Source organism: Phalacrocorax aristotelis, chromosome 5 (assembly GCF_949628215.1).
Source record: "Phalacrocorax aristotelis chromosome 5, bGulAri2.1, whole genome shotgun sequence".
In the NCBI taxonomy this organism is placed as follows: domain Eukaryota; kingdom Metazoa; phylum Chordata; class Aves; order Suliformes; family Phalacrocoracidae; genus Phalacrocorax; species Phalacrocorax aristotelis.
Window position 1 is genome coordinate 17,066,903 of NC_134280.1, and position 25,244 is coordinate 17,092,146.

The 25,244-nt window shown below is 48.8% G+C and overlaps 1 protein-coding gene across 1 annotated transcript in view; it reads right to left on the bottom strand.

Moving 5' to 3' along the window:
• MARCHF4 (membrane associated ring-CH-type finger 4) overlaps positions 1-25,244 on the bottom strand; it is a 107,765-nt gene that overhangs the window by 20,379 nt on the left and 62,142 nt on the right. Inside the window, exons 2-3 of the mRNA XM_075092553.1 lie at positions 11,521-11,676; positions 2,282-2,474 (exon numbers count right to left, since the gene is read on the bottom strand). Coding sequence (XP_074948654.1) covers positions 2,282-2,474; positions 11,521-11,676 — 349 coding nt within the window. The remainder of the gene's footprint in view (positions 1-2,281; positions 2,475-11,520; positions 11,677-25,244) is intronic.

Genomic DNA, 25,244 nt, shown 5'->3' on the forward strand with positions numbered 1-25,244 from the left:
AGAGTGACCTCCAGATCTCAACTAGCACTGCTCAGAGCTGTCCTTCCCCTCCACTACAGACCCAGGAGCAGCAGCACCCAGGATTACAAAGGGTATTGATGCACAATACAAGCAAATTTTACACTGGAGCACAGCAGGGGCAGAGGGCTGGCTGCATGCACATATAAGCTTTTCTAGGGAAATGTTTGAAATGTATGAAAGGCGCACATGGTCCAGAACATTATCTCTCCTGGTCAAGCATGGGTGGGCTGCCTGGCAGCAGAGGCGGACATGCTGCACACAAGTGGAGCCACATCTGGGTGGACTCTGCTCTGAGGTGCTGGGCAAGAGAAGCCACATAGAGGCATGTTAACTCACTGCACCTGTAATGCTTCACAGCTGCTTTTGAGTTTGCGGGAAAGCCAGCATGCCCGGCCCACCAAGATGGCCAGCTGCACAGGGAGAAGCATGAGACAAGGGGCTGCCCCAAGCCACGATTCTGAAATGTTCCTGGGAACAGGATGGCTGCTTGCTCTTTGGCTGGAAAAAAACTCAAAGCTCCCAGTTTAGGGCATTAAGTTTGATAGTGACATCAGTGGAGATAGAAAAGGGGCCTTTTTTTCCCTTCAGGGAATGTGGAGAAGAGAAATACAGGACAGACCTTAAAAAAATTTATAAGAAAGAAATGGAAAATCTCAAATCTGAATCTGTCTGTCCACTTCCCCTTCAGTTCATGGCTGGTGTAGTTTGCTCACTACCATGTGGGAGGATTTAGCTCCCATTGACAGATGAGCTAATCCGTTCCCCTCAGCTCTTGAAGCTTTATCAAAGCCAGTTAATAATGTTACTGATGTCAGCCCAGGCCAGGCCTCTCAACTTCTGTCCTCTGCCAACAAGGCAACACACACGCATACCATACACACAGAGGGATCATTTTTTCCCACTCCCAATCACACCAGCAAGAGCATGTCCCCAGTGGCTATTGTGCCAACATGTGGGTGCTGCCCATCTCTCTTTCACCCTGCTTTGCCACCCTTCATTCCTGGAGACATGTGGTAGCTCCACCAGCATCTCATGGAGGAGCAGGATGATGTCTACAGGCCAAGCTCACATCTCCTTGTGAGCACAGTGGTGGCAACAGTGGGAAGAATTGGTCTGGGTTTTGGCAGGCCCAAGTCCTGTGCTAGAAGGACGCTGAAGCCAAAAGCCATTTGAACCTGGATACCAGGGTATGCTGTCCAACTTCTGCCCTGCCATTGGATTTGTTTTACTCCTGCACTGCTGCTCTGTGATAATGTCTGTCCTGCTCCTCCTGAGGGCTGAAGTGGGAGCTGTACTCCTTTATCTGGATTGGCCCTACCCACACAAACATATATCCACCAAGTCAAAAGGACTGCCTTGTCCCACCAAGTTTCTGAGAGGCTCCTTCTCCCATTATACCAGTGATGGAAGGACCCAGACATGAGGAGCTCTCTGGGACCCTCTTTGCTTCCTGGCAGGATCACTTGAACTGATGTTATCTTTTGGCCTGTGCTTGAGCGGACACTGCTCAGGAGCACATTTGGAGGTGGCTGGTGTTCACTGAACTGTCTTGGTAACCACCCCCCTTTCAACAGCCTGACTGGTGAGTGCCCGTAGGTATCATCAGCTACATTCCCACATCCCACAGGCCTGCACTGGGGCTACAGCTCTTGCTCTCAGGGAGACCTTCTGGGTCCAGGTCGCCAGCATCTGCTTTGCTGTCTGGGCTTTCTCAGTGTGGGACAGCTTCATCTTCAGAGCTACTCTGTACCAGTGACCTGACAAGGACCCCAGGCTGGGCCATGACCTGGGGTGGTTGGAACTTGCAGCTCCAAGGTGGGCCAAAGAAGCGGCAATTACCCCTGCCTGGCATAGACACTGGGCTGGAGAGCCAAGGAGTTGCACATGGAGACAGCCTGCAATAGCTAACCATTGGACAGTCCCTAAATAGCTGTTCCAGAGAGGAAGGAGTTTCTCAAAGCCTTACACTCTCCAGCCTCCTCCAGACCTTCCTACCCTCTTCTTGCTCTGAAGAGAGATTTATTTCTCTCTGGGATTGTTGCAGGCCCCTCTGCCAGCCCAGCCAAGGAGATACCCTAGGGCTGTGCAGATGAGCAGAGAGGACTTTAAAATAGGTGTTGAAAAAGCAAAAAGGAAGAAAAGCCGGGGAGGCTCAATCTGAGCCAAGCTGTATGCGCTGGCTTTCTATGCAATCTCCTGCGCCTCTCCACAAGTGAGCAGGTGGGCGACCTCGGCCGTGCCGTGAGATGCAATCACCCACCTATACAGACAATGTCCATGAAGCCATACATTCCATAGCAGATCTGGAAGAGCAGGTCCTGGCGCTGCCATTTGGCTGAAGGACTGAAGGTCGACCAGATGAGCCACGAGATACTGGCGATGAGGAAGAGGGAACCCAGGATGGCCGCTGCTATCTGAACCTTCTCAATGACTGTCAGAGAGATGGCCTGCCACTGCAAGGGGGGGCAACAGGGAGAGGAAAGGGGACAAAGGGGAGGGAGGAAGGAAAAATAGAAGAGATTAGTTACATTGGGAACATTGCTGTTTTACATTGTGGTGGTTTTGGAGGTCCCAAAGAGCATCTATGACTTATATGTACACCCTATGAATAGAAGCTTTTGTCTGGTCCATATCTGGGGTGGAGCATGGCAGTTCAAAGGTGCATGGCCCCATGTTTCCTGTTACCATTACTGAAGGGGAAATAGGGAGGAATCCTTCATCTTACCAGGAAAGCACAGAGACCTGAGGGAGGCAGGGTGGACTGGGGGAAAGACACCAAAAGTAATATTCCCGTGACAGCAGGTCTGTGGTGTCCATCACAAACCAGGACATTCAGCTGCTACCTCAAATAAAAGCCAGGCAGCATCCTCAGCCAGGGCATCCTATTGCCATTAGAAGTGTCTCAGAGAGCCAAGCTTTCCTTGGGAGGCCACCCATGAGCTGGCTCTGTCCCACTTTGTGAGATCTGAGAGGATCACAGCATTAGGTAGGATCTCACAGCAGCAACGCACATCCCACAGAACTTGTTACAAACAACACAAGTTGCTGTGGTCAGGACACTCTGCCTTTAGGTGATGACATGTTTAGGCTGTGTTCCAAGGTAAACGCCAATGCTTCTTCCTCAGAAGAATCAAAAAAATAGAAATAACTCCCCCAAATCGGTTCACTATGTCAAATAGCTCTGTATAAGCTACGGTATAAATATCCTAAGCCCAGATTCCTCTCTATCATCCAGCATAAAACCTCCCCACTCAGATTTACACTGCTGAGAGAACCGCCCTGTAAAAACCAAGAGCAGAAATTACTTTCTTTAACAAGACCTGGGGACATGGTCTGTAGCCCCTCCTGCAAATCAAAAATCAAACACATAAACAGGCTGGGAAGAGACAGTCTCTCCTTGCATCGAAGTATATAGGCAACCTTTAGCTGTGAGACACATGCCCTTGAATTCTCAGTGGATTGGCAGAAGGATAAATAAATGCAGTCTTCAACCTCCGGCAGGTATAGAGGATTCAGAGGAATTGAAAATGTTTAGCCCAAATTCAGTGTCCCTGTGAGGTGGCACCTCTGGAGAGCCCTCAGCACCCTGCCTGTTTGTCAAACATATCTTGGAACAGCATGATCACCCATCAAGCCTTGTCTCATCCTTTTGCAGGGCAAGAAGGGAGTTCATTTGCTGGGTCCCTCTTCAATGTTCAGGCCAGCCAGGAGGTACCAGTGTTCCTTGGGAGGTAGGGAGGACTTTGAACCCTGACTGAAGGGCAAGAAGGACAACAGGTAACTTGTGCTGGTACAAGCATGCACGGCATTGCTACCAGCCCAATGATCAAAAATCTGAACCAAATGCCCTCCCCTGCAAAGGGCTGCCTTTGGAGAGGAACAGACAAGAGCTTTAGCCTGAGGCTGAGGTCTGCAGGTTGCCACTGGAAGGAGATTGCCTGGCTTGATTCAGGGGTGAGCTGAAGTGTCTGCCTCTGCCAGCCTTGCTGCTTGGCTTATGTCCTGCAAGGGTAGACAGCCCTCAAATTGTATGTCAGGGATGTGCAGCATCAGTGAGGTGGGTGGTACCAGCTTATTTTGTAGTTGGCGACAGAGTAGATGGCCATAAAGCTGCTGAACAGAGAAGAACCTGTTCCCCACTGAGGCAGGACTATGGTCATCTAACTCCAATCCTCTTCCTGCCATCTGCTCCAGCAGCTGGCCCAGCCAAGGGCAAACACAAAGCACTGGGGACACTCAGTGGTCTCTTAAACAGCCTGTTCCCACTCTGCCATAGTCCAGCCTGCTCCACACCTCCACCAAATCCATCTACACCAGTGGCCCCTTTGTGCCAAGAAGAAGTTGAGGTAGCGAAATGCCTTCCTCTGAAGGCTGGGAGCTTGGTGGTGCCAGTGACAATGGGAACTGGAGTCCACAGGAGATGCACAGCTGGGCCACTCCTCTCCCCTCATGAGAGCAAGCAAAGGCCACCTCAGAGCTCAGAGGGGGTGGCAGACATCCCAGCACCCACCACCCCCAAATTTGGGTTCTGAGGGTGGGATCAGTGGCTATGCTGCCCTCCCATCGGCTCTTCAGCTTCATCCTCAACAGCACCATAAGCAGATGCAGGACAAATCTGCAACCAGTGCCATCAGCTCAGAGCTCCAGGACCAGAGGCACATGGCGGGGCGGGGTTGGGGGGAGAAGTCAGGTAAGTGTGCGGGGTTGCACTTTCATGCCTGCAGCTTTCCCCAGACCTCATGTCCTCTTCCAGTAACTCTGGCAAATGCTGAGAGGACGGGAGTGCAGGGAGCCCGGTGCACAGGCTGGTGATGCATGTGAAGGTTTTATTGCAGGTCCCTCATGCTGACCCGTGTGTGCCTGTGCCAGCCTAATCATTCTGCATCATTTCTCTCTCTCGAGGAGGTAATGGACTGGCTCCTCACCATCTGTCTGGCACACTGCAAGGCCTGTGGTGGCAACAGGTCCTTCCAAGGTGCAATTAAAGACAGAAAAAGAAGAAGGAGCTGTTTTGCACATCTAGCAGCCATGTACGACTAGCACCACTGCTTTGCAGACACAGGGAGCCTTAGGTGTAGTACTAAATACACTGTGAAAAGGAATGTGGCTCAGGGCACAGAGAAGTTACACCTGAGTGCAAACTTCAAACCCCACCGGTTGGAAATAGGGCGGCTGGAACACAGGGAGGGCCACCGCCTGACGCTGCTTAGCTGGCAGCAGCTGCCAGGAAGTTCGCTGTGGCGGTAATGAAGAGGCTGGAGTCTGTCAGCCGTGCCAGGGGGTAGGAGACTCTCCCCCGGCATCTGGCAGTAAGTGACAGTGACACACGCAGCAGCAGTCCTGACTATTCAGGAGGTGGCACTGAGGTGTGATTACCCTCTGGCAAGGAAGTAAATGGGTCAGAGCTGAACACTGGGGAAAATAACCAGCTTGCAGAAGAATTTAATATTTTCCAAGAAAAAAAAAGTAAGTAATAAATGTGGTATTCCTCTCTAGCAGCCCTGAGAACTGCAATTTACCATCACACATCTAGCCCGAGCCACCAATAACCGGAGTCATTATTTTTCATCTTTTGATTCCATCTTGCTACACATCTTAGGGTATGAGGTTTGCACAGAGAGAAGAAAAGGGGTGAGACAGAGGATAAAGCATGCTACCCAGTAAGAGCACAGACAGAAGGGTCCAAGACCTGTTTGGAGGTGGAACATGCTGATAAATTTCAGCTGCAGGAACTGGGCCTGATGCATCCCTGCACTGGAGGCCTTGACAGCCCACCTCAATCACAGCACTGTGCCTTTCAGATTTCATAACAGCCCTTAGAAAATCATGTGTTCTCCTAACCCCTCTCCACCATCATTACGGCCAGCAGACCAGGGATTTGGTGGGTGAGCCTGTTGTCCTCGGTTCACTGCTAGAGCTGCAAAAAAAGGTCTCAGTAATGTTGCACAGTCCCTTTACCGGCACATCTGAAACCCCCAAAGCTCTTTGAATGCCTGGCTGCAGACACAGCCACCTCTCTCCAAATCTCCAGCTCCAACGTTCAAGCTCTAGCAAGGTCACAGTGTCAAGCAATCCCACCTTGTGGGGAGAGACCTAAAACCAAGCCCTTCTTTCCTCAGCTGATAATGACTGTTGAGTCCCAAGTAGCCGCTGAGCTGTACTGAAGTGCACCTTTAACAACCGGCAGCTCACCCAGGTTGTCAATCAGGAATGTGACCTTTAGGCAGTTAGAAAGCTCTACTGATGCTCTGCCAGCATTGAACAAGGCAGAACTAAGGACTTGGTGGCACCAGAAAGCGTTAAAGGCTCCTGCAGGATAACAGGAGCAGCTTTGTGACCTCTGGGCTTACAATGGCTTCAGAGCATGCCCAAACAGCTCTCTGCAATGCTTGCTACCCACACTGGAAAAAGGGCTCCATCCCTCCAGATAATTCTAAAAAAATGTCCTCATTCACTCCGGAGCTATCTGTCTGTCCTCTGCTACCATTCCCCTTGCCTGAGTGCTTTGGCACACCACGCAGATGTGCTTGTACAGAGCACCACACTCTCTTGAACCGATTTTCCCCAAGCTTCCCCATTGTCCTCAAACTGCAAAGCTCTGTGACCCAGGTGCCTCAGAATAGGTTTCTTAGGAGTTAGGAGCCCAGGTCTGAAATTCACAGTGACCTTAGCCAGGGCCAAGCTGGGACTGGTGCAGGCCAGTCATGTCACTCTTGTTCTCTTGCACTGTTTCATAACCTACACATTGTACTTGGGACAAACTTGTTTCCCTGTTTGCTTCAGTGCTTCTGCTCAGAGGCTTCTGAGTGAAAACTCCTGCTGCTAATGTAATGCAGATTAATAACGTCATTACTGTAGTATTTAAGGCCTGATCTGTATCTCCCTTTCTTTGGCACCAGCAGCCTCCAAAGGTTCCCAAGCACTAGCAGATCCAAGGCAGATATTTGCCTGCAGAAGATATCTATGTCTTACTGCAGTAGCTTGCAAAGAAGACTTGCTTGCTGGAAAAGCCTTCCTACACTCCTCTGAGAGCTCCCCCATGCCTGCCTCAGGCAGTTCAGTTTATTTTTATTGCTGTATCTGACACGTTCCCTTAGTACGTATCATTAACATCCTGAGCTGTGCTAGTCAGCAATTTAAGTTTCAGACCCAGGATCACAAGCAAGCAGAGTTTTTTCCTAGAAGGTTGGAGTCGACCATTCCCAGCACTGCCTAGGTCTGGCTCTCCCCTCACTGCTGTCCTGAGGCCCTGGCCATCCTCCTCAATTATCTTTTGGAGCATGGCTTTTCTTTGTATAAATTCACCAAGCAAAGTTATGCCACCGCTGTGATACCTTCCCTGCCATACATTTACATATTCTATGGCTTATTCAGATACTGGAAAGGCAGCAGGGAGGAAGGAGCATCCACTAGGGTTGTGTAATGGAAACACACAGTGACAAAACCCCCTCTCCTCCATGTGCCAGAGCATCTGGCAAAACTCACACTAAAGTATAGCCTGAGTTTCTAGGTATCCTAGAAAGCCCCTGGCATCGGCCACAAAGTTTCTCTTGCTGTGACTGCGCCCATTGCTTGCAGGTTGTAGGCTGCAGCTGGAGTTCAGCAGGGTCCGACCAAAGCTCGTACTCAACACAAGTGATTCAGCAAGTTTCCTGGGACAACCAGGAGACACCAGTGAACTTGCCTCAAGGCAAGTTCAAACACCCTGGGACCTCAGCCACTTTTCTTGCAGATGTGGGTGTCTTGATGAACAGACCATATAAACAAACACTCATCAGCGCTTAACAGAGCGTCACCACAGTCAAAATAGAACGAGAGGAGAACTGGGACCAGATCCCAACCCCAGCACTGGATAACTGAGGATCTTTGGAGCTGAAACAACCCACAATACAGGAAGAGTCAGAGATAACAACTATAAAGCAGAGTTGAACTCCCCAAGACTGCAGTTGTAGTTCTGGGTAGGTTGGTTCAAACAGATTTTTTGTTTGTGCTAAAATCAGAGCATCAGAGTGGATGTGGCTCAGGAGTGGCTACAAAGGAGCTTTATAGATGAAATCCACTGCAGAGTCCAATCATGGCAGATACCTACTCACTATGTATTGGCACCAGGGTGCCTACAGTACTATCACATGCTTCTAAAACCCTGTGTCTTTAGGGCCTTTTTAAAATCATATGCTTTGCACAAATATTGCAATGGAGAGGAGCATTTAAAACCTCCATGCCCATGACTCCTGTCACAGTAACTGGCAGACTGGAGAGCAGGAGGATGGATGGATGGATGGATGGATGGATGGATGGATGGATGGATGGACGGACAAAAGCTCTGGATCTTCTGGTTGCTCACAGCTGGTGGGATATTTTTGATCATCTGCTGCCTGACTGCTTCTTGGCAGGACACCTGCCATGTTGTCCAACAACTTTAATCCCCCAGTCTCAGCGGGTTTGCAGTGTTGCTGCTTTAAGACCTTTGCTTGTAAATGCCTGCAATCCAGCGATGGGGGTGGGTGGGCTAATTCACAGAGATTCATTCTGCCAAAATACCAGACTAAAGGCCTCTCTCACCTGGCCCAGGCCGTGCTCCTAAGCACTCCAGAAAATGTGCAGCAGATATCAAAATGGGCAGAGAAACATGCAGTTCCTGGGGAACATGTGGGTGCCGGGTGTGCTGCTCTGCTCAGACCAATTGGACATGCTTCAGGGAGCCATGGGCTTGACAGCTGCCTGGGTTTGGCTTTCCAGTGGTCTGTCACAGGAGAGGACACGGGGATAGTTGCAGGGGACAGGTAGGCCACGTTGCTGGTTAGAATCTAGCCCAGCTCAGCACATCACCCAAACAGGTTTCATTTGACAAGGAGGTGAGGTTTGTGTGGTCCTTGCCTGTATTATGGTTGGTCTGGAATAAACAGATGTCCGTGACTTCCTACTGCATTTGCACTCCAAAACCTGTGCTTGAGAAATTCAGAACTTTCTACTGAAAATAAAGCTGGGCAGAAGTTCCAGCAGACCCTGAGAGGAAAGGCCAGGGACTATTGCTTTACTTAGAGACATGCTTGTATGTCCAGGTGGCCCCTGTTATCCATGTGTGGGGTGAAGTCCAAGCAGAAAGGATGCTCTTCCCACCTGCACATGCTGTGACACATTGTTATGGCACATAGTGTCAGGGCATCACAACCCCTGGATCCTCTCTGCCTCCCTTTCCTAGCATCAGAAGATGGTGAGAGCCACTGAGGAATGAGGGAAATCCTGATGGCATGTGTGATGATGGCTTATGTGGGGCCCGAGCCCTTAGCCCTCATGGGAAGTTCAGGCCTGGTACATCAGCTGCTTCCCATGGGATTTCACATACTAGTGCTAGTGTAGCATCTGCTTCCCAGAAATGCCTTTGTGCTGGCACCAGACAGGGTGCCTAGGCATGCAGCTGTAACTCCACACACACACCACGCTCATTCCGGACCAAGTGGCTTTTCACTTCAGTTGCTTCTTCCCACCTTCCAAATCTCCCAGTGCTTCTGCAAGAAATGCTGTGAAGTCTAGGACAGCAACATGAAGCCTCCGAGCCCAGGGTCTGCACGGTCCTCGGGGACCCTCAGTCCTTGAATTGAGCTCTCTAACTCAGTTGCTCCTGCCACTCAGTTTTTGTTCTCGTGGCAAAGGCCAGCAGATCAGGCCACTTTCTAACAGGGGATCCCAGAAAGAGCAATGCTTTGCACAGTGTTTTTGAAATGTGTGTATGGGAGGGGAGCTTGTCTGTGAATAGCTCTAACAAATTTTAGTCAAGTGAGGAGCAGGAGGAAAGTCAGTGACCTGTTGCCCTGAACCACCTGAAGGTGTAGAGCATTTGGAAATCATTCATTGAAGGCAGCGCTGGCTACACACACGCTCGCAAATCTGCACCCGCAAACCTTCAGTGCTGCTCAGCATCGCACCCCTGATCTGAGACACAAGAAACATTAGGACACTCATGGACCAGCTTCACAAAAATAAAAAAACCCACTGCTTTGTCCACATTTCCCCTCCTGTGTTTCAATCTGCTCTGAGTTACTAGAGTCAAGAAATTAAAACACCCTGGGTCTGGGGCTTGGGATGAAACTACTGATCTCTCCAGCCTGTGGCACATGAAAAACTGAATCAGAAGCTGTAGGGACCTGCAGAGAGCAGGCAGACTTTTTCCTTCCCTCCAGAAAAACTTCCCCAGGATGCCCCACTAATTTCACTATTTCATTTAAATCTGGAATCCTAAAGGGGTGTCCCTCTTTCATCACTGTAGTTAGTGACATCAGGCCTGGAAAAAGACACACAGAGACTGCAGTTCAGAGTAAAGAGCAGGAGTTTGCATTCCTGCTGCCCCCATAAAACTGGGCACCATCACTGGCAAAGTCTTTGCCTCCTGTTAGAGAGCAGTGTGACCAGCAGAGAGCCAAAGCCGGGTCCTGGACAGACCAACATACTTACAGACATTTTCCCGGTCTCTAAACCACAGCATGCTGCTGCAATGTCTCTCCAGTCCAGATGATGATAATTAAGCAGTAGTGCCTGGATACAATGTGCTTTATGCCCGAGGCACTAATGGTGCTCAGCAAAGGCATACAGCAATTAGACCATCTTCAGGTGTTCCCCCCCCACCCCCTCACCCCCCGCAATAAGTCAATAGCTATTAAGGATAATTTATCCAATTTTTTAACAGCCACAGTTTTCCCCATTCTGAATCTTGATTTCAGTTACCATCCTGCAGTGGGACTTATTAAACCACAGTGCTTTTGAACTTGGAAGAGAAAGAAGGAGGGTCCTCTGATGCCTTTCACAGCCACTTACATCAAGATGTGCTTTACCTGTTGTGTGCACATCTGAAAACATCCACCGAGAATCAGGACTGGAGAAAACAGAGCATCAGAACCAACACCCTTTGTGCCATGCCAGCACATATTTGATCATGAGGGAGCAGTAAAGTGAAAAGGGTGGCAGGATCAGAGAGGAGAGCTGTAAGAGCCCTCCATCTACCTCCTCTAACCCTCATGCCAACGCAGAGGAGGCCCAGCAGGAGACTGGAGTTAACGGCACAACTCTAGACACACGGGGTCTCAAGATACTGCTCTGCTACAGACTGTGTACCCTGTTGTAGCAAATCTTGTAACTCCCTTCATTCCCAACTGCCTCTGGGGACAGTGGCATACCTGCAGTCCCCAGTGTATTAACACATTTGAAGGGCTGTGAGGTGTTACAGCACTATCGTGGTCACACTGGTATTTTCAACAGGAGGAAAATGAACGTGGAAATTGTCAAAAGACAGAAAGAGCAGACATCCGAGGGATGCCCCCTGTACCACGGAGCAGAACATGGGGCCTCTTTCAACCATCTCCTGACAAACCTTTCTAAGTGTCTCAGACATACAGATCACTGCGCTCAGGGAAGGAAAACCCACGCAGGTAAAATCCACTTGCTCCCAGAAACAAAAATAGAAACAATAATAAATAGACTTTGAAATGTCTCTAGTACCTTTACCTGCAGAGGGTTCTTTGTGCTTATGGCAATGACGTGATACTTGTAGTAACACAGCTCACAGCTCCAGCAGCCTCTCTCGCTAATCCATTTGATCAGACATGGCTGGTGCGTGCACTTCACCGATCCGTCACATCGACACGGACTCAGCAACTCCCCCTGAAAGAGAGAGACACCATCAGCGAGGCTCCCCTTCTCCCACAGGGCCCAAGCATGGCACAGCATGGCACTGCAGAAGTTCTATCATCCACCCATTTGCTCTTTGTTCCTTTTTACCTGATTTGGCTCAGGTAAACGTGCTACCCTCCTCCGTTTTTCCTCTAATAGCTCTTGGCTGATGTTAACAGAGTTTGACAGGGTGGTAACAGTCTCAGGTACTTGGGTCCTACAATTTTGTGTGGAAAGAGACAGCTGGGTAGATGAAAGATGCCTAATATAATTGTGAAGGAAAAGCTAGATGAATACAGCTCTTACTAGACACCAGAGCACCCACACTAGATCACAACGAGTAGGGACAGCTCTGGTGGCAACCAGATGCCACTGTTTCACTGCTCACATTTCTGTACCTCTACCTCCTATTTTAGAGAGTGAGGTTGGTGGTGGGGATAGCTGTGAGACAGCCTCTGCTGGAGGCTGGTGTACCACTCAGCCCAAGGCGGCTTTCTTGAGCCCAGCCAGGCAGGAGGGGGACCACAGAGCAGTGGCCCTTGGACGTTCTGCGCAGGATGGCTCATACCAGCCGTGGAGGTGCTGCGTGCCTCCAGGAGCTGGACTGAGCCCAGCGCCATGGGGACTTGCCAGGCAGTGGGCATTTGCAGTGCTAGACACAGGTCTCTCCTTCCCAGTGCTCCTGGAGTGGGAGGGATGAACCTGACCATGGGTAGTAGGGTGTGTTTAGTGTACCCATAGCCCGGCAGGGAAAAGGTCTTCAAATTTCCACCCCCCATCCCCCACTCCCCTCTCCACTTCCCCAGACAGTCTGTGTCAAAAGTGAGTCATGCTGATGGCTAGCCTGTAGGGCTGGCATTTCCACTCTAGAAGCAAGCAAGATGAGGAACAAATTGTGTCCTGGCCTATGACACACAGACATTTATGAGAGGTGGCTGAAACACTCATCCTCCTGGCTTGCTCCCTTGTTTCTGGTGTAGCTTTAAACAGGGGTATCCAGGAAACCTCAATATTATTCTGATCCAGCTGCTATTTTGCTGTTCACCACGGGACTAAACTGACCTCTGCACACGCAAGCTCAGGAGTTCATTTTACAGTCATTTGACATGGCTTGTTTAGGGAAGAAAAGAGCAATTACATTTTACTCCCACCTTTTAGTATTTAAAAGCCACAGTATAGATCCCAATTTTGTATGTAGCTGCGCTCCAAGATTTAAAAGCTTTTAAAGGCAGAATATCTATGGGGTGGAGAAGGCTGGCACCATCAGCCCCATCATTATCACCAATGTAGCACAGGGATAACAAACCCCGGCATATGAGGCTGCTGGACACAGTAAAAGACATTCATCCCAGCTGCCTTGGGTTAGGAAACCAGATCCTGCTCTTACTAATCCTGGTGGGAAATTGCCTTAGCTTTCAGGGTACCACGTCAGGTTTCAAGACCTGAAGAACTGAGCACTATGCTGAGCAGGAGTGATACTTTTTAAAATGAAACCTAATGCAAACATGTTAATAATTTCATTTGCTTCAGCTAGGTGACCTAAAAATGTCACCTTCCATGAAATTCTAGCAAAAATGTAAATAACAGTTTACATTACAAAACCAGGCTCAGCTCTACCTGTCACTGGTTTTCATTACACACAGGAAGGGACAAAGGGAGAAGGGCAGCAAGGAGGATTGTAGGACCCATGAACCTTTTTCACCTGGAAAGGTGTGACTGGACAAGCCAGGAGAAGGGAAGCAGGGAAAGATTAGATGGGAGGAAGGCGCATATGGGGAGGAGCACTGATATTTGGTGTTCAAACTCCCATGTGAGGTGCAGTTTGAGGGGCTCAGGTAGGCTGTGCATGTTTGTGCCCCTTGCTGGGACTGGGGTGGGAAAGCACAAGTGTGATAAGGAACCCGCATGAGCATGTACTGCCAGCCAGGATGCAAAAGGGGAGAGATCAGGGCTTAGCACAGCTCCTCTACTCCCCTGCTCACCAGTCCTATTCCACACCAAGAGCTAGCCTGGTACAAGGACTGCTGCTCCATGCCTCTGGTCTGCTCTCCTCATCTCAGTCCCTGGTGCTTTATTTTCTCAACAGCTTCTTCACCCCTCAGTGCACAAGTGTAGTCCCAGCACCAAGCAGGTAATGCAGAATCCTCCCAGTTCTACAGCATCCCTGCCTTTCCACCTTGCTACACACCGGGGTCTCCTGCAAGGCTCAAAAGTGTGAGTGAGGACCTGGGTTTTGACTAATGAGCTGCTGGAGGCACTGGTGATGAGGGATCAGGAACGGGGCAGAACAGAACAGGGACTAAGAGCAACAACCTCCAGGCAAAGGCACAGGAGAAAAGCTGTAGCTGCAGCCTGGGTTCCTGTTGGCTTCTTGAGCCCTGTAATAAATGAGTCTAAAAAATCTGAGCTTGTCTCTTCAGAGCCAAGAGATGTCCATAAACATTCTACACTGCTGTGGGGACCTAGTTCCCCTTCACTAATTGGGATGCTCCAACCCAGACAGTCCTGCTGGCTCCTGCAAGAGCTCAGGACTCAACTGTGGAGATGAATCCCCCAGTTTCTTGTTTTTTTGCAAATCTAGCAAAAACCTGATTTATCACATTTTCTCCAGCCATGTGAAATATTATATCCTTGCATGTGGTGCACAGCTATTTTTGCATACTGTGAAGCCCAATTCTGTCCACAGCAGGCGTTTGTAAAACACTGCCACATGCTCACGCACGCACATGCACTCCTGTACCAGCAGAAAAATAAACATCAGGCATATTAAAGGAATAAATCCTTTGTACAGCACAGGAGAGGGAGTCTCATCACTGGCTGTACAGCAAGCTCAGGAGCAGTCCATCAGCTGTGATACACATGAAGGATTTGCTGCACAGGCACCTCTCCTAAAAGCTACACACATGCAAAAGCAAGCCCAAAATGAGGTGCAGATCACAGCAATTAGAGATGGAAATTAAATCCCCATGCCCATTCCTGTAGGTTTGTAGAAGTCAGCTCTGCACAACGTATTCTCCAGTGCTTCAGACTACAGCATTCCACCAATTCCCTTTGGGGACTGCTCTCCAAAGACCCTTTGAAGGGTCTACTTCCCAACATTTATTTTTGCAATTTTCCTCTGTAGAGTTACAACCTGTCACTCAGATCAGCCTCAGCAGCATTTCTGCTTTATCAGCAACTAGTGAAGAAATGCTTCCTGGCTGCAAGCTTCAGCCTCAGCTTGCTCAGTACCATTTTGCTCCCTGAAGCAACCAAGTGGGCTTAGGACTCAGGGCCTCAGGGCACTTGCCTTTTTTTGGTTGTTGTTGCTATCCGAGTCTAAATTAGGGTTCATGACAAAGGTGGAAAACCAGACTTTACAAAAAGGGAAGGGTGGCTCTAGCTTCAGCCCTAACCCTCTCAACATATGGATGAAATGCTCTTCCCTATATATTACTACTCTTCCCTACTTCTGGGAAGAGTGATATAGTAAGCACTTATATATAATATTCTTCCCTGTTTCTGGCTGTGATGGGAGCTTGTCTCTAGGAGCAGCAGTGGCAAGGCCAAGCTGAACTGGCTTTACCCTGAGGAGGACGTTACTGCTGGAGGGAGTGTGGGTCTGTTCCATCTCTGTCCTGTCCTTATGAATTGCCAATCTGTATCCGCTGCAATATGTCAAAGTGGTTAATGATTATCTGGGCCCTGCTATTTTAAGCCTATTGGAAGGAGTTCTAAGAAAGAATGGACAAAAAATTATCGCCAGCACATGCTTCTGGTGCTCAGTATATTTACGGAGAAAATAACAACGTCAGGAGCAGCGTCAACCCTGTTGCATGCTGGTGTCAGTGTTTCACCTGGCCATTTGATCTGTCATTTATCAGCACTGGGAGCCCATCCACACATTGCTACTAAAGCTGCAGCTGCTCACCCACCAGCAGGTGGTCATGGGATCTGTTTCCCAGGCCTGTTCTTTTAACTATAAATTAAGTATAGCAAATTTGCCCACCTGGTCTCCTTTGAACGTGGCAGGGCTGGGGACAATGGTGTCATTCTGGGCTCTCCCAGCTCCAGCTGTGCTGACCTACATCTGCTGCCTGGGCTGCTCCTGAGCACCAGCTCAGCTGGAAAGAGCCATGTTAGCAACATCCTGCTACCACAGCTATTACAGCAAACATTTTGAAAACCAGTGGAAGCTGTACAGCAAACCAGGATGGCTGGTGGTGATCTTAACACCCGCAGTTATTCTGCAACTGTGTGTTTTCCCTGCTCAGGTGTACAAAGTAGCATCAGTCATTAGCATCGCCTGCAGGACCAGTGCCCCAGGCCAGTGCTGGACAGTGAGAAGCTGAAAGAGTTGTCCACATCACAAGGGCTACCATCTCTCTTTGGGTATGCGCATGCAGCTGCCACTGCTCACAGGAGTAGCTGCATGCAGAGATCTGACTGCTAGCATTTATCTGAGTTTGTCTTGTTTGGAGAAGGAAACTAGGAATATTTAATTTCAGGTCTTCAGCTGAGTCTCCTAAATACACTTAAATCTTCACATTGAATTTAAATGCAATGGGAAGTTTTATTATGGCAAATAAATGCCAAATGATTTCCATATTAGGAACATAATTACAGAGGAGTTAAATCTGATGGCAAAGAGAAATCCATTGTTACAGAGCTGGTAAACTTCAATAAACAGGTACTAACGATCACTCTGTATTCACACACACTTACAGGCACTACCCCTCCATGCTTTTAAACCTAAACACATACATTACTATCAGCATCAAATGCTTCCTGTGAGTACCCTCCCATGTGCAAGTGCCGTGCCAGACAGCAACAGACAACAAGGGACATGAAATTAGTATCTATGAATATATATATATGTATATTGCACGAAAATTGTCTAGCATTGTGAGAGATTGATGCAGAGTGTGGACCCAGTGAGGAGTGAGCTTAGGACAGCACAGGACACGGTTATGTACAGGGCTCTGTGGTGAGACAGCATCCCCCCAGGCACCCCAGCAGAGCTGGGTGCTGACTCCAGCCTCCATCTTCACAGCAATTTGCTGAGACTTTCCTTGTGGGGGCTATCCTTTGACTGGGCAGCTCCCTAACACCTTGGGAACCTATAGGAAAATCTACATGAGTGATTATAAAAATATCAGTGCCACCACTGCTGTCATGCCACCTCCAGGACCAGGACTGGCTCATCCCACAGCCTCCCTTCAAGGCTGGGCATCCCTGCAGTGTGCAGAAGCAGTGCTGCCCCATGCCAGCTAAGAGATGTGTGCCCTGGGGTGCAGTGAGCATCCACCATCCCAGCAGCAAGAGAAACCGCAGCCCTCTAAAAGACCAGAAAAAAATCCAGTTCCGGACAATTATTTCTGTTGCTCGGCCATGGCTTTAAGCTTGTGTCTGCCTGAAATTTCTGGTGTGGGATCTTGGCTTGGGAGCTCCCTGGGGTAGGACCACATTTCTGTGGGGCTCTGGCACGGTAGAGGTGTGGGTCCCTCTCTGGTGCTCTTTATCCCCATGGCAGTATGGGTCAGCAGCCACAGCTAGGCACTGTAGCCTGGGGGCTCTGAGGTGGGTGCACAGGGGGCACAGTTCTGCTTTTTCATGGTTTTCTGCATTTTTTGATGGGTGATAGTTATTCTGGCAGCCCTGAAAAAGGGGCACTTATCTCTGTCAGAGCAATAGCTAATCTAGCAATAAAACACAGGCATCCCTGTACCTACTGGCTGGGTGCCAGCAGAAAGGCACCTTGGCTTTAATACACCCAGCAAAATCACCGTGCACCCCTCTGGGACTGCCAGGGATATTTTGGGAGTGTCTGGAAATGTGGGTGCTGGTCAGGAGAGAGATATGTCTCACACAGTCCTGAGTCGAGACCTAATGTTTGTCCAGAGTGAGTCCTATCTGAAAAGCCATCACGTCTGCAGAGGTCCCAGTCCTCCGAAAACTGCACAAATTGCCTTTCCGCCCACGGAGGCTGCTGCCGCAGCACCTACGAGGAACACCAAGGCTGCCACGCTGCTCAGGCTTTTTCTGCACCTTTCTGATGAAAACAGGAAAAGCTGCAGCCACATCTGCATGGAGGGCTTGGTGGAACCTGCTCCACAGTCGTCTCCTGCAGGAACACTTGTCCCACAGCTACCACAAGTGACTTGACTTTCCAGCTAAGCAGCTGCTGCCCGCTGCATTCAGCTTTACCATGGCCAAGGGGAATTTTAAGTAATCTCTGCTCCGCCCTTCTCCAGAATTTTGTGCCTATCGCCGCCACTGGGACAGATGGATGGATGGACAGACAAAGCTGGGGATGGCAGCTCAGAATTTGTGAGAAGGATGGAGAAGGAGGAAGGAAGGAAGATTTTTCTGAGCCTTATTGATCCCCACAGGGTTTCTGGGACTTTTTGTTGCTGCAGAGCTAAGGGTCCATCACACCACCTTGCCTGCTTACCAGGGTATCAGTAAAGTTTGCCCATGTTTTAAACAAAAAGATGTGGTTTTTTTTTTTTTGTTAAAGTGGATGACTCAGGAGGCTCAGCTGTATCAGAGGCAGAGAGCAGGCAAAACCTTCATACCCCCATGCCTCACAACAGTGCAGGGATTTGGGTGAGAGGCATCTGGCTGGTCCCTATCCCAGAGCTGTGCCCAGGTCAGCAGAGCACAGGAGACCCCAAAAGGGCCCTGAGCCACACCACAGCGTTAGCTGCCCTCTTCACCAAATTGCCCTGCTCCTCCTCTGCCATGTCTGAGTGGGATGTTCAAAAACAAGACCCCCACAGTGCTGTCCGTGTGCCCCTCTGGGATCCCCATTGCTTATTAACAGGGATGGGTGCCACACTGAAAAAGCCTGAGAGCAACTCCACCTTTCCCAAAGGGTAAGCAATGGTGCAATAGGCTCAGCCAGGCAGGAGCAGGGACTGGTCTCCTCTGCACACAGATCAGCTCTCAGCCCCACCAGGGAGCAGAATAAGGATGGTTTTTTTCCCCCCTTTAACTACTAAAACGTTAAAGAGCTCTGCAGGACAGGAGGGTAGGTGACAATCAAAGATGAAGAATAAAAACTCAGGAAGAAAGAAGAGGAAGAGGCTTGAGATGTCTTCGGTGCAGAAAGCCCAATGCATTAGAGAGTGGCGGCTCTGCCTCCCTCAGACAGGAGCCTTTGCCTCGATGACTCATCCTCGGAGCAGTCTGGAGTGGTAGCTCCATGCCACAGCTCTGCCCTCACTCCTTCTCTGTTTTCCAGGGGAAGGTGATGGAACACAGCTCTGCGGAGCTTAATGTGAGCTGTCAGGGAGCTGGGGCACTTTTTTGCAATGCCTTGGAAACAGAAAAGCAAAGCAGGAATATTATGGAGTTTACTGAAATATTTGGATGTGGCTCTACCCCTTCCCATTAAAAACAAGTGGGAAAAAAAGGGTTTAATCTAGGTTAGGGCTGTTTCAATAGCTAGCTGATAGTAACTCACTCGTGTTTGCCCGCAGGCAGGCACTATTCACCAGCTCTGGGCACATCCCTGCCACCACTGGCAAAGGCCAAAGGGAGCTGGTACACAGGTAGGACCAGGTGTCTCTGTCTCGTGGCTCAACATCAATTTCCTTTAAGGGAAAGGACTTTAAAGGAGAAGAAAGCATACATTTTTGCAAGAAACAGAGAATCGTAATTTTTGTGCAATGGGCTATGGAGGATTTTAACACCTGGTTTCAGGCCAGTGAAAGGTGAAGGGCAGAGAGCTGTATGATGTAAGTCCCACTTGGCTATGAAAGGGGGACAGCATAGTAAGGGATGCGGGGGGCTGGCTCTCACTTGGGACAGCCACTGCTGGGGGAGTGAGAGAGTTCCTAAGAGTGTCTCTTTGACTGAGAGGGAAGACGCTGAGCTCCATCTCTGTGTGTGGGCCTTGCCAAAAGACAGGTCCTTCTGGGAGGAGATTCTTCTGAACAGGAATCCTGACCCATCAGTTGTCCTCAGAGCAAATAATACAGCAAGCACAGGGACCTGCAAGCACTCCTGCTGTGCCGTTGTTGCCACAACTGAACCCAAGAAGAAGAAGCCAGGACTGATCCTACCCTGTGCTGAGCAGACTGGGCCATTCTGCACTTCTGATACAGCAGAAGGGCTCTACAGACTTCAGAGAGGAGAAAACATGCACCTTCACTTTCTGCAGGTGTTTATCTCTAGCAGTTTCTGCCAGCATTGTCTCTGCCTTTGTTTCTCAACACAGTGGAAGCCCTTGGTTTGCAGAGTCTGGGTAGTTAGGTGGTGTCTCCCTGCTGTACTCAGGCCCTCACACCTCTGTGGACAAGGCATTGTGGTCACCTCTGCATGGATGGGAGGAGCTCACCCTGCCCCCAGGTGACTGCAAGTTGGAGGTGATTGCCCCCTGCTCTGCCCACTGCACGAAGCTTTGTACTTTGCCTCTTTACAAAGGCACCTCTTTACCATCCTGTCCTTTCAGCATCAGCACTTTTGGGTAGCCAAACTCCATGCAAATTAATTTCCTAAAGTCAGAGAACACCTTTCCTAGGGGATGAAAACCTGGTTTGAAGGACGAGGGCTCAATGCCTATTCAATAGGAACAGCAGCTGGTAGACTAACACTGCAAAGGACCATGCCACTGCCTTCATGCACCATCATCAAAATGAAATGTACAAACGGCCCCCACCGTCCCGATTCCCTGGCACAGGGGAGGCAGACACCAGGTTGTCCCAGCTCTGCATGGATGTAGTCACTGAGCCCAGCCACAGCCCACGTGCACCACAGCGTGCCCTTACTCTTGCAGCTATCACACAGGCTCTTGGCCGGTCTCAGCTATGCCACCAAAATACAAGAAGAAAAGGTTTGCAAAAACCAGTTCTACCAGAACAAAATCGAACCTTGCCTGAAATACGGAATAACAAAGGATTATCAGGAACTCATCAATAGCCCAAGGAGCAGAAAGCTTAGAATATATAGATCACATTGGGATTTATATGCTTTTCTCTCTGCAAAAGGATTTCCAGAAGAAAAATAACTTTGCTTAGGTGTTCTAGAGCTCCCTTCATCCTAATGTCATTGAACATGTTTTTGATTAGCTGATTTAAGTAATTCTTACTAAATGTTGCTCAGTTGCAAAGAATCAAAAGGCAAGCATCTCAAATATCACCTGCTGTGCCTCATCAGGTGTGATAATAGCACTGATTAAGCGAAGAGCCTTCAGTGCATAGAAATCACAGTGCTGTGCATGTGAAATCAAGATACCTGAATATCCCTGAGCACTTGGGTGTTAAAGCGAGTTCAGCTCGAGACTTGTCCTGAATACAGAGCAGAGCTGTCTCAACATTCCAGAGAAGCATCCTAGTCTGTAGCTCTTGGGCTTTCACCCAAAGTATCGAGGCTTTAAACTTCTGGAGATTTACTGTAGACCACATCCATTTTGTGAGGTAGAATTATCTTCTGAAACAAATCCACTGTTGTTTTACTCTAGTTCTTCTTAATTAAAAAGTAAAAGTATTTCAGACAATACTTAGATTTATTCTGTGTGAGACACAAGAGTGAGCTCAATTTTTCTCCCTAGGATGCTGGGGTAAACCTGATGTGACTTTATGAAGCCAAACAGCTCTTCAGCACAAATCAAGTGCCCTTAAGTTATGGCTTGTTGCAATAATTTTTCAACCAATTAAAAAGGTTTTTGTTGTTGGTGGTGGTTTTTTTGGTAGAAATGGCTTTTTCTACTGAAAAAACCTCAGCTAAATAGAATTCTTCTAAATATACTGCTTCTTTTTTGTGGAAAAAAAAAAAAAAGAGATAGCAATTATTCCTTATTATTGCTAATCCTTGGGGACCTTCACCTTTCTACTTCTTCAGTCCTCATCAGATCCATCAATGCGTATTTTAAAAGTTCAAAGTTAATGCTTTTAGCATGCAAGTACCATATAATGCAATTCTTATCAGAGATGTACTCATAATTCAGCAAATTGAACTTTGCAGCTACTTCCTTGGGAAGCTGTTCATAAAGATGCTCAGCTAATGGCCATTTCAGAAAACATTATGCCATCAGCCGATGAGGAGCAGCCATGGAAAATCCACAGAAATGGCTACTGGTTTGACACTCCAGATGATAGATCCTACTTTTAAAGACAGTGAAACAAACAGAGCGATTTTTTTTTTTTCCTGGGAAAGCTGAAAAACCCTTCAACATAAGAGCTGAGAAAATCTTTATTCTGTAATATTTGCCCATCTTCCCGCTTTCTTCAGGAATGAGAAAATGGCCAGCTGCTGTTTGCAGCCTTATAGCAGTGAGATGCTCCTTCCAAAAGTGCAACAACTGCTCAAGAGCTGCTTCATGCTGGTACCATCAGTTCATCAATGGAGGGAAGTGAAAAATTACAGTACTGCAGGATTTGGCATAGTACCATTTGCCATAGTACCCTCGAGTGACCCCCAGGCCAGGACCAAGGGCAGCAAGGTGGGGAGCTGGAGGAACTGGGTGCATATTCAAAAGTGGAAGACAATAATAAGGCATAGGCAGAAGCGTTCCCAGTACTCAAAGGCAGCATTTCCCAGCTGGGAGCAGAGATGGGGGTTCAGCAGGAGGGGCCACCCCAACAGGTCTGGATGGGGATGTTATGCATTTGCTTTTCCTCCTCCTTCCAGGTCGGTCAGGACTGTCAGCTTGGAGATGAAAACCCTCTAAAGCCATTTGTGTCTGCAAAGCAGTTTGTGTCTCCTGCCATGTGGGATAGTGCTGGGACAGGGGCAGCTGCTGGCCTTGGGTGCACTCAGAGTGAAGGCTGCTGCCGGGACTGAGGGCAGCCTGGCGCAGGGCTGAAAGCAGAAGCGGTGGAGGAGCAGTGAAGTGGGGCAGCTGGGGAGCTGCGATATAAAATATTGAGCACGGTTTGTTTACTTTTAGCTTCGGTAATGCCGCAGGACTGAACTGTTTCATTAAGATGTGGCCTGATCCGTGTTTCCTTTTTGCCTCCCAGACACAAGGAGAAGAATATGCAATTACAAAGTTCACTCATGTAGAGCCCTTCAATTACTGGGTAACTCCGTTACGGCTTTTCCAAACGTTACGAGACTCGTGCATTAGGACATGACATCTGAAGTAATTCATTTTTCATCTGCCGATTAGCAGAAATTAAAATGGTTCTCAGAACATCCCAATTTATGTGAGATCAAGTTTCTTATTACTATAGAGTGTCTTAGTGGGGAAGGCATTTCTTTTTAAGGTCTCAGGCAACCCTGCAAGCAGAGATGCTGAACAAAAATATATGAAGAAGGCGATGGAGGGGAGAATAGAGGCCCTCAGGGACCGTGGGTGGTGTAGCTCCAGAGCCTTGCCTTCCAATCCTGCCATAAGGTCACTTAAATGTTTGGCAGAAAGTCAAAATGCTTGCTGGCACAAACGTGCACTGGAGGCAGAGGCACTTCCTTTAGAAATGATGCAGTTACAGAGTGAGGCTGAACTGCCTTTACTGGCAGTGAGCTAAAAACCAGTCATAAATACAAAGTGTTTCTTCAGCAGGTATCTGCCGAGCCAGGGGGTGGAGCGGTAGCAGAGCAGCTGCCTGCAGGACGCACTTGTGCAGTGATGATGGATGCCATGCAGGACCCCAAATGGGATGAAGCAATTGCTGCTGGTAATACCTCCCCAATGGGATCTGGGGAGAGGTGTCTGCAGGGCTGGCAGCGCAGGGTCATGCCTGGGGAGCTAGGGGGCTGTGAACTACATGGGGAGGCAGCAGCAGTGCAAAGCAGCCAGACCAAGGGATGGGATAAGGGAGGGGATGAAAGCAGGGAGTTTCAAACCATTTGGCCATGGCAAGAGTGCTCACAGTGCCTCTTCACTTCCTTTCTAATTTCAAGGCATCCTAGGTGCTGGAGAAGTAGGTGAAGTCCCCTGGGGAAAAGCTGGCATTAGGAGGCGGGTAAGCACACTTTTGCCAAGTCTCAGCACCATCCTCCCCCCGCCGCGGGAGCATGGTCCAGAGATCATAAACCTGTAGGCCCACTTAGTTGAAGTGCAGCAAAAATAAACCATGGGAAAGGAGGACAGGCAACTTAATCCCCAAATCCCTTTGCCTTGCATGACAACTTTCCAGCCGAGAGCAGCTCAAGAGGATAGAGCCGAAGGTACCAGCGGTGCTGGCTGCACTGTCCCTGGGGGCAGCCGCACATTAATTCTGATTTTCCAATGCTGCCCTGGCCAAAGGCCACCTGTATAAGAAGCTGTAGGAATCCATGTGTTTCAGCCTTTCCCTGCATACACCTCCTGGTGAAAAGCCTTTTTGTGTTTTCCCACCTAGATGGGGAATCCAGCTTTCCCTTTCACAGGCAGAGTATACAACAGAGAGGAGGAAAGGTAGAAATAAATATAAGAATAGCCATAACATCAGTAAAGTGGGCTACAGAAGGTATTTGCTATTTTTTCTTTCCATCTTCCTTTTGCAGAAGAACAATATCAAGTTTACTCTGTGTGTAAGAGTGAAATACACACACAGAGACGTGTATATATAAACAGTGCCAGGGCTCTGAGGTTTCAGCACTGTCAGTGTAAAGATATTAAGCGTTACATAGGGCTGATTTATTATCTAACTCTGCAATAACCTTTTGAAGATATACTGATTGGCAGTTTGCATATTAACAAATACATCAACACTGAGGCAATGTCAGATGTTATGCACGGCTATGTTCCACTCCAGAGGTGGCTGAATTTCAAACAGTGGCCAAATCATTTGTATCCTTCAGCACAAAAGATGCCCTATTGAAATATGAATTATTACCTTCTCTGTTGTTGGTCTTTATTGTGCTTTGTCAAACTGCTTCTCCTGCTCCATCCCCGTGGGATTTGCTGTATCAGATACGGAACCGTTTTCTGCAACACGACGTTCCTCCTACCACACCTAGATTAGGTTATTTAACTTGGTGAACTACACCCAGACAGACTGGGCTATAACAGGTCTTCCAGCATCCTCCTTTAGCTAGGAGGTGGGCTGCCTTCCTCGGAAACAACTCGCCTCATTCTGTAACAACTTACAGTTCCCTTAGCAAGATGTGTCTCTGCACAGGAAGGGTCAAGTGCTTGTTTTTGTCCGGGGCTTTTCTTTTGCCTTGGCAGTGAAGCCAAAGGCACAAGCTATGACACTGGTTCTCAACCTGCTCTTGGGCAGTGTTGGGAATGAAAAGTTGGTGTGCACTGACCACAGGCTTCAGCCCCTCAAGCTGCACAGAGACGCCACTGCTGTTACTTAGCAGTGGTGGAGATCTTATTGTCTTCCTAATCTGCAGTCAGCTTTTAGGATGGGATTGTCCTTTACACCCACCCACCTGCTCTACCCCACTTATTGGTACACTGAGCTAAAAGCAACATGGAAGTGTGCCATTTAGCCAGCCCCCTTCCCTGATGATGCCCTGCTGACATCCTTCACTATTGAAGTTACTTCTTCACTTGATGCTGCAAGAGGGTGACCAGCTGGGCGACCAGAGAACGAAGTGAAAAGAGGGATGCTGTTCTTATCGCTTTGCTTTGGGTGTCATGGGTATAAAGTGGCCAGTGGCCAGAAGTCCCAAAACCTGAGATCTTTTAATGCGGTGCT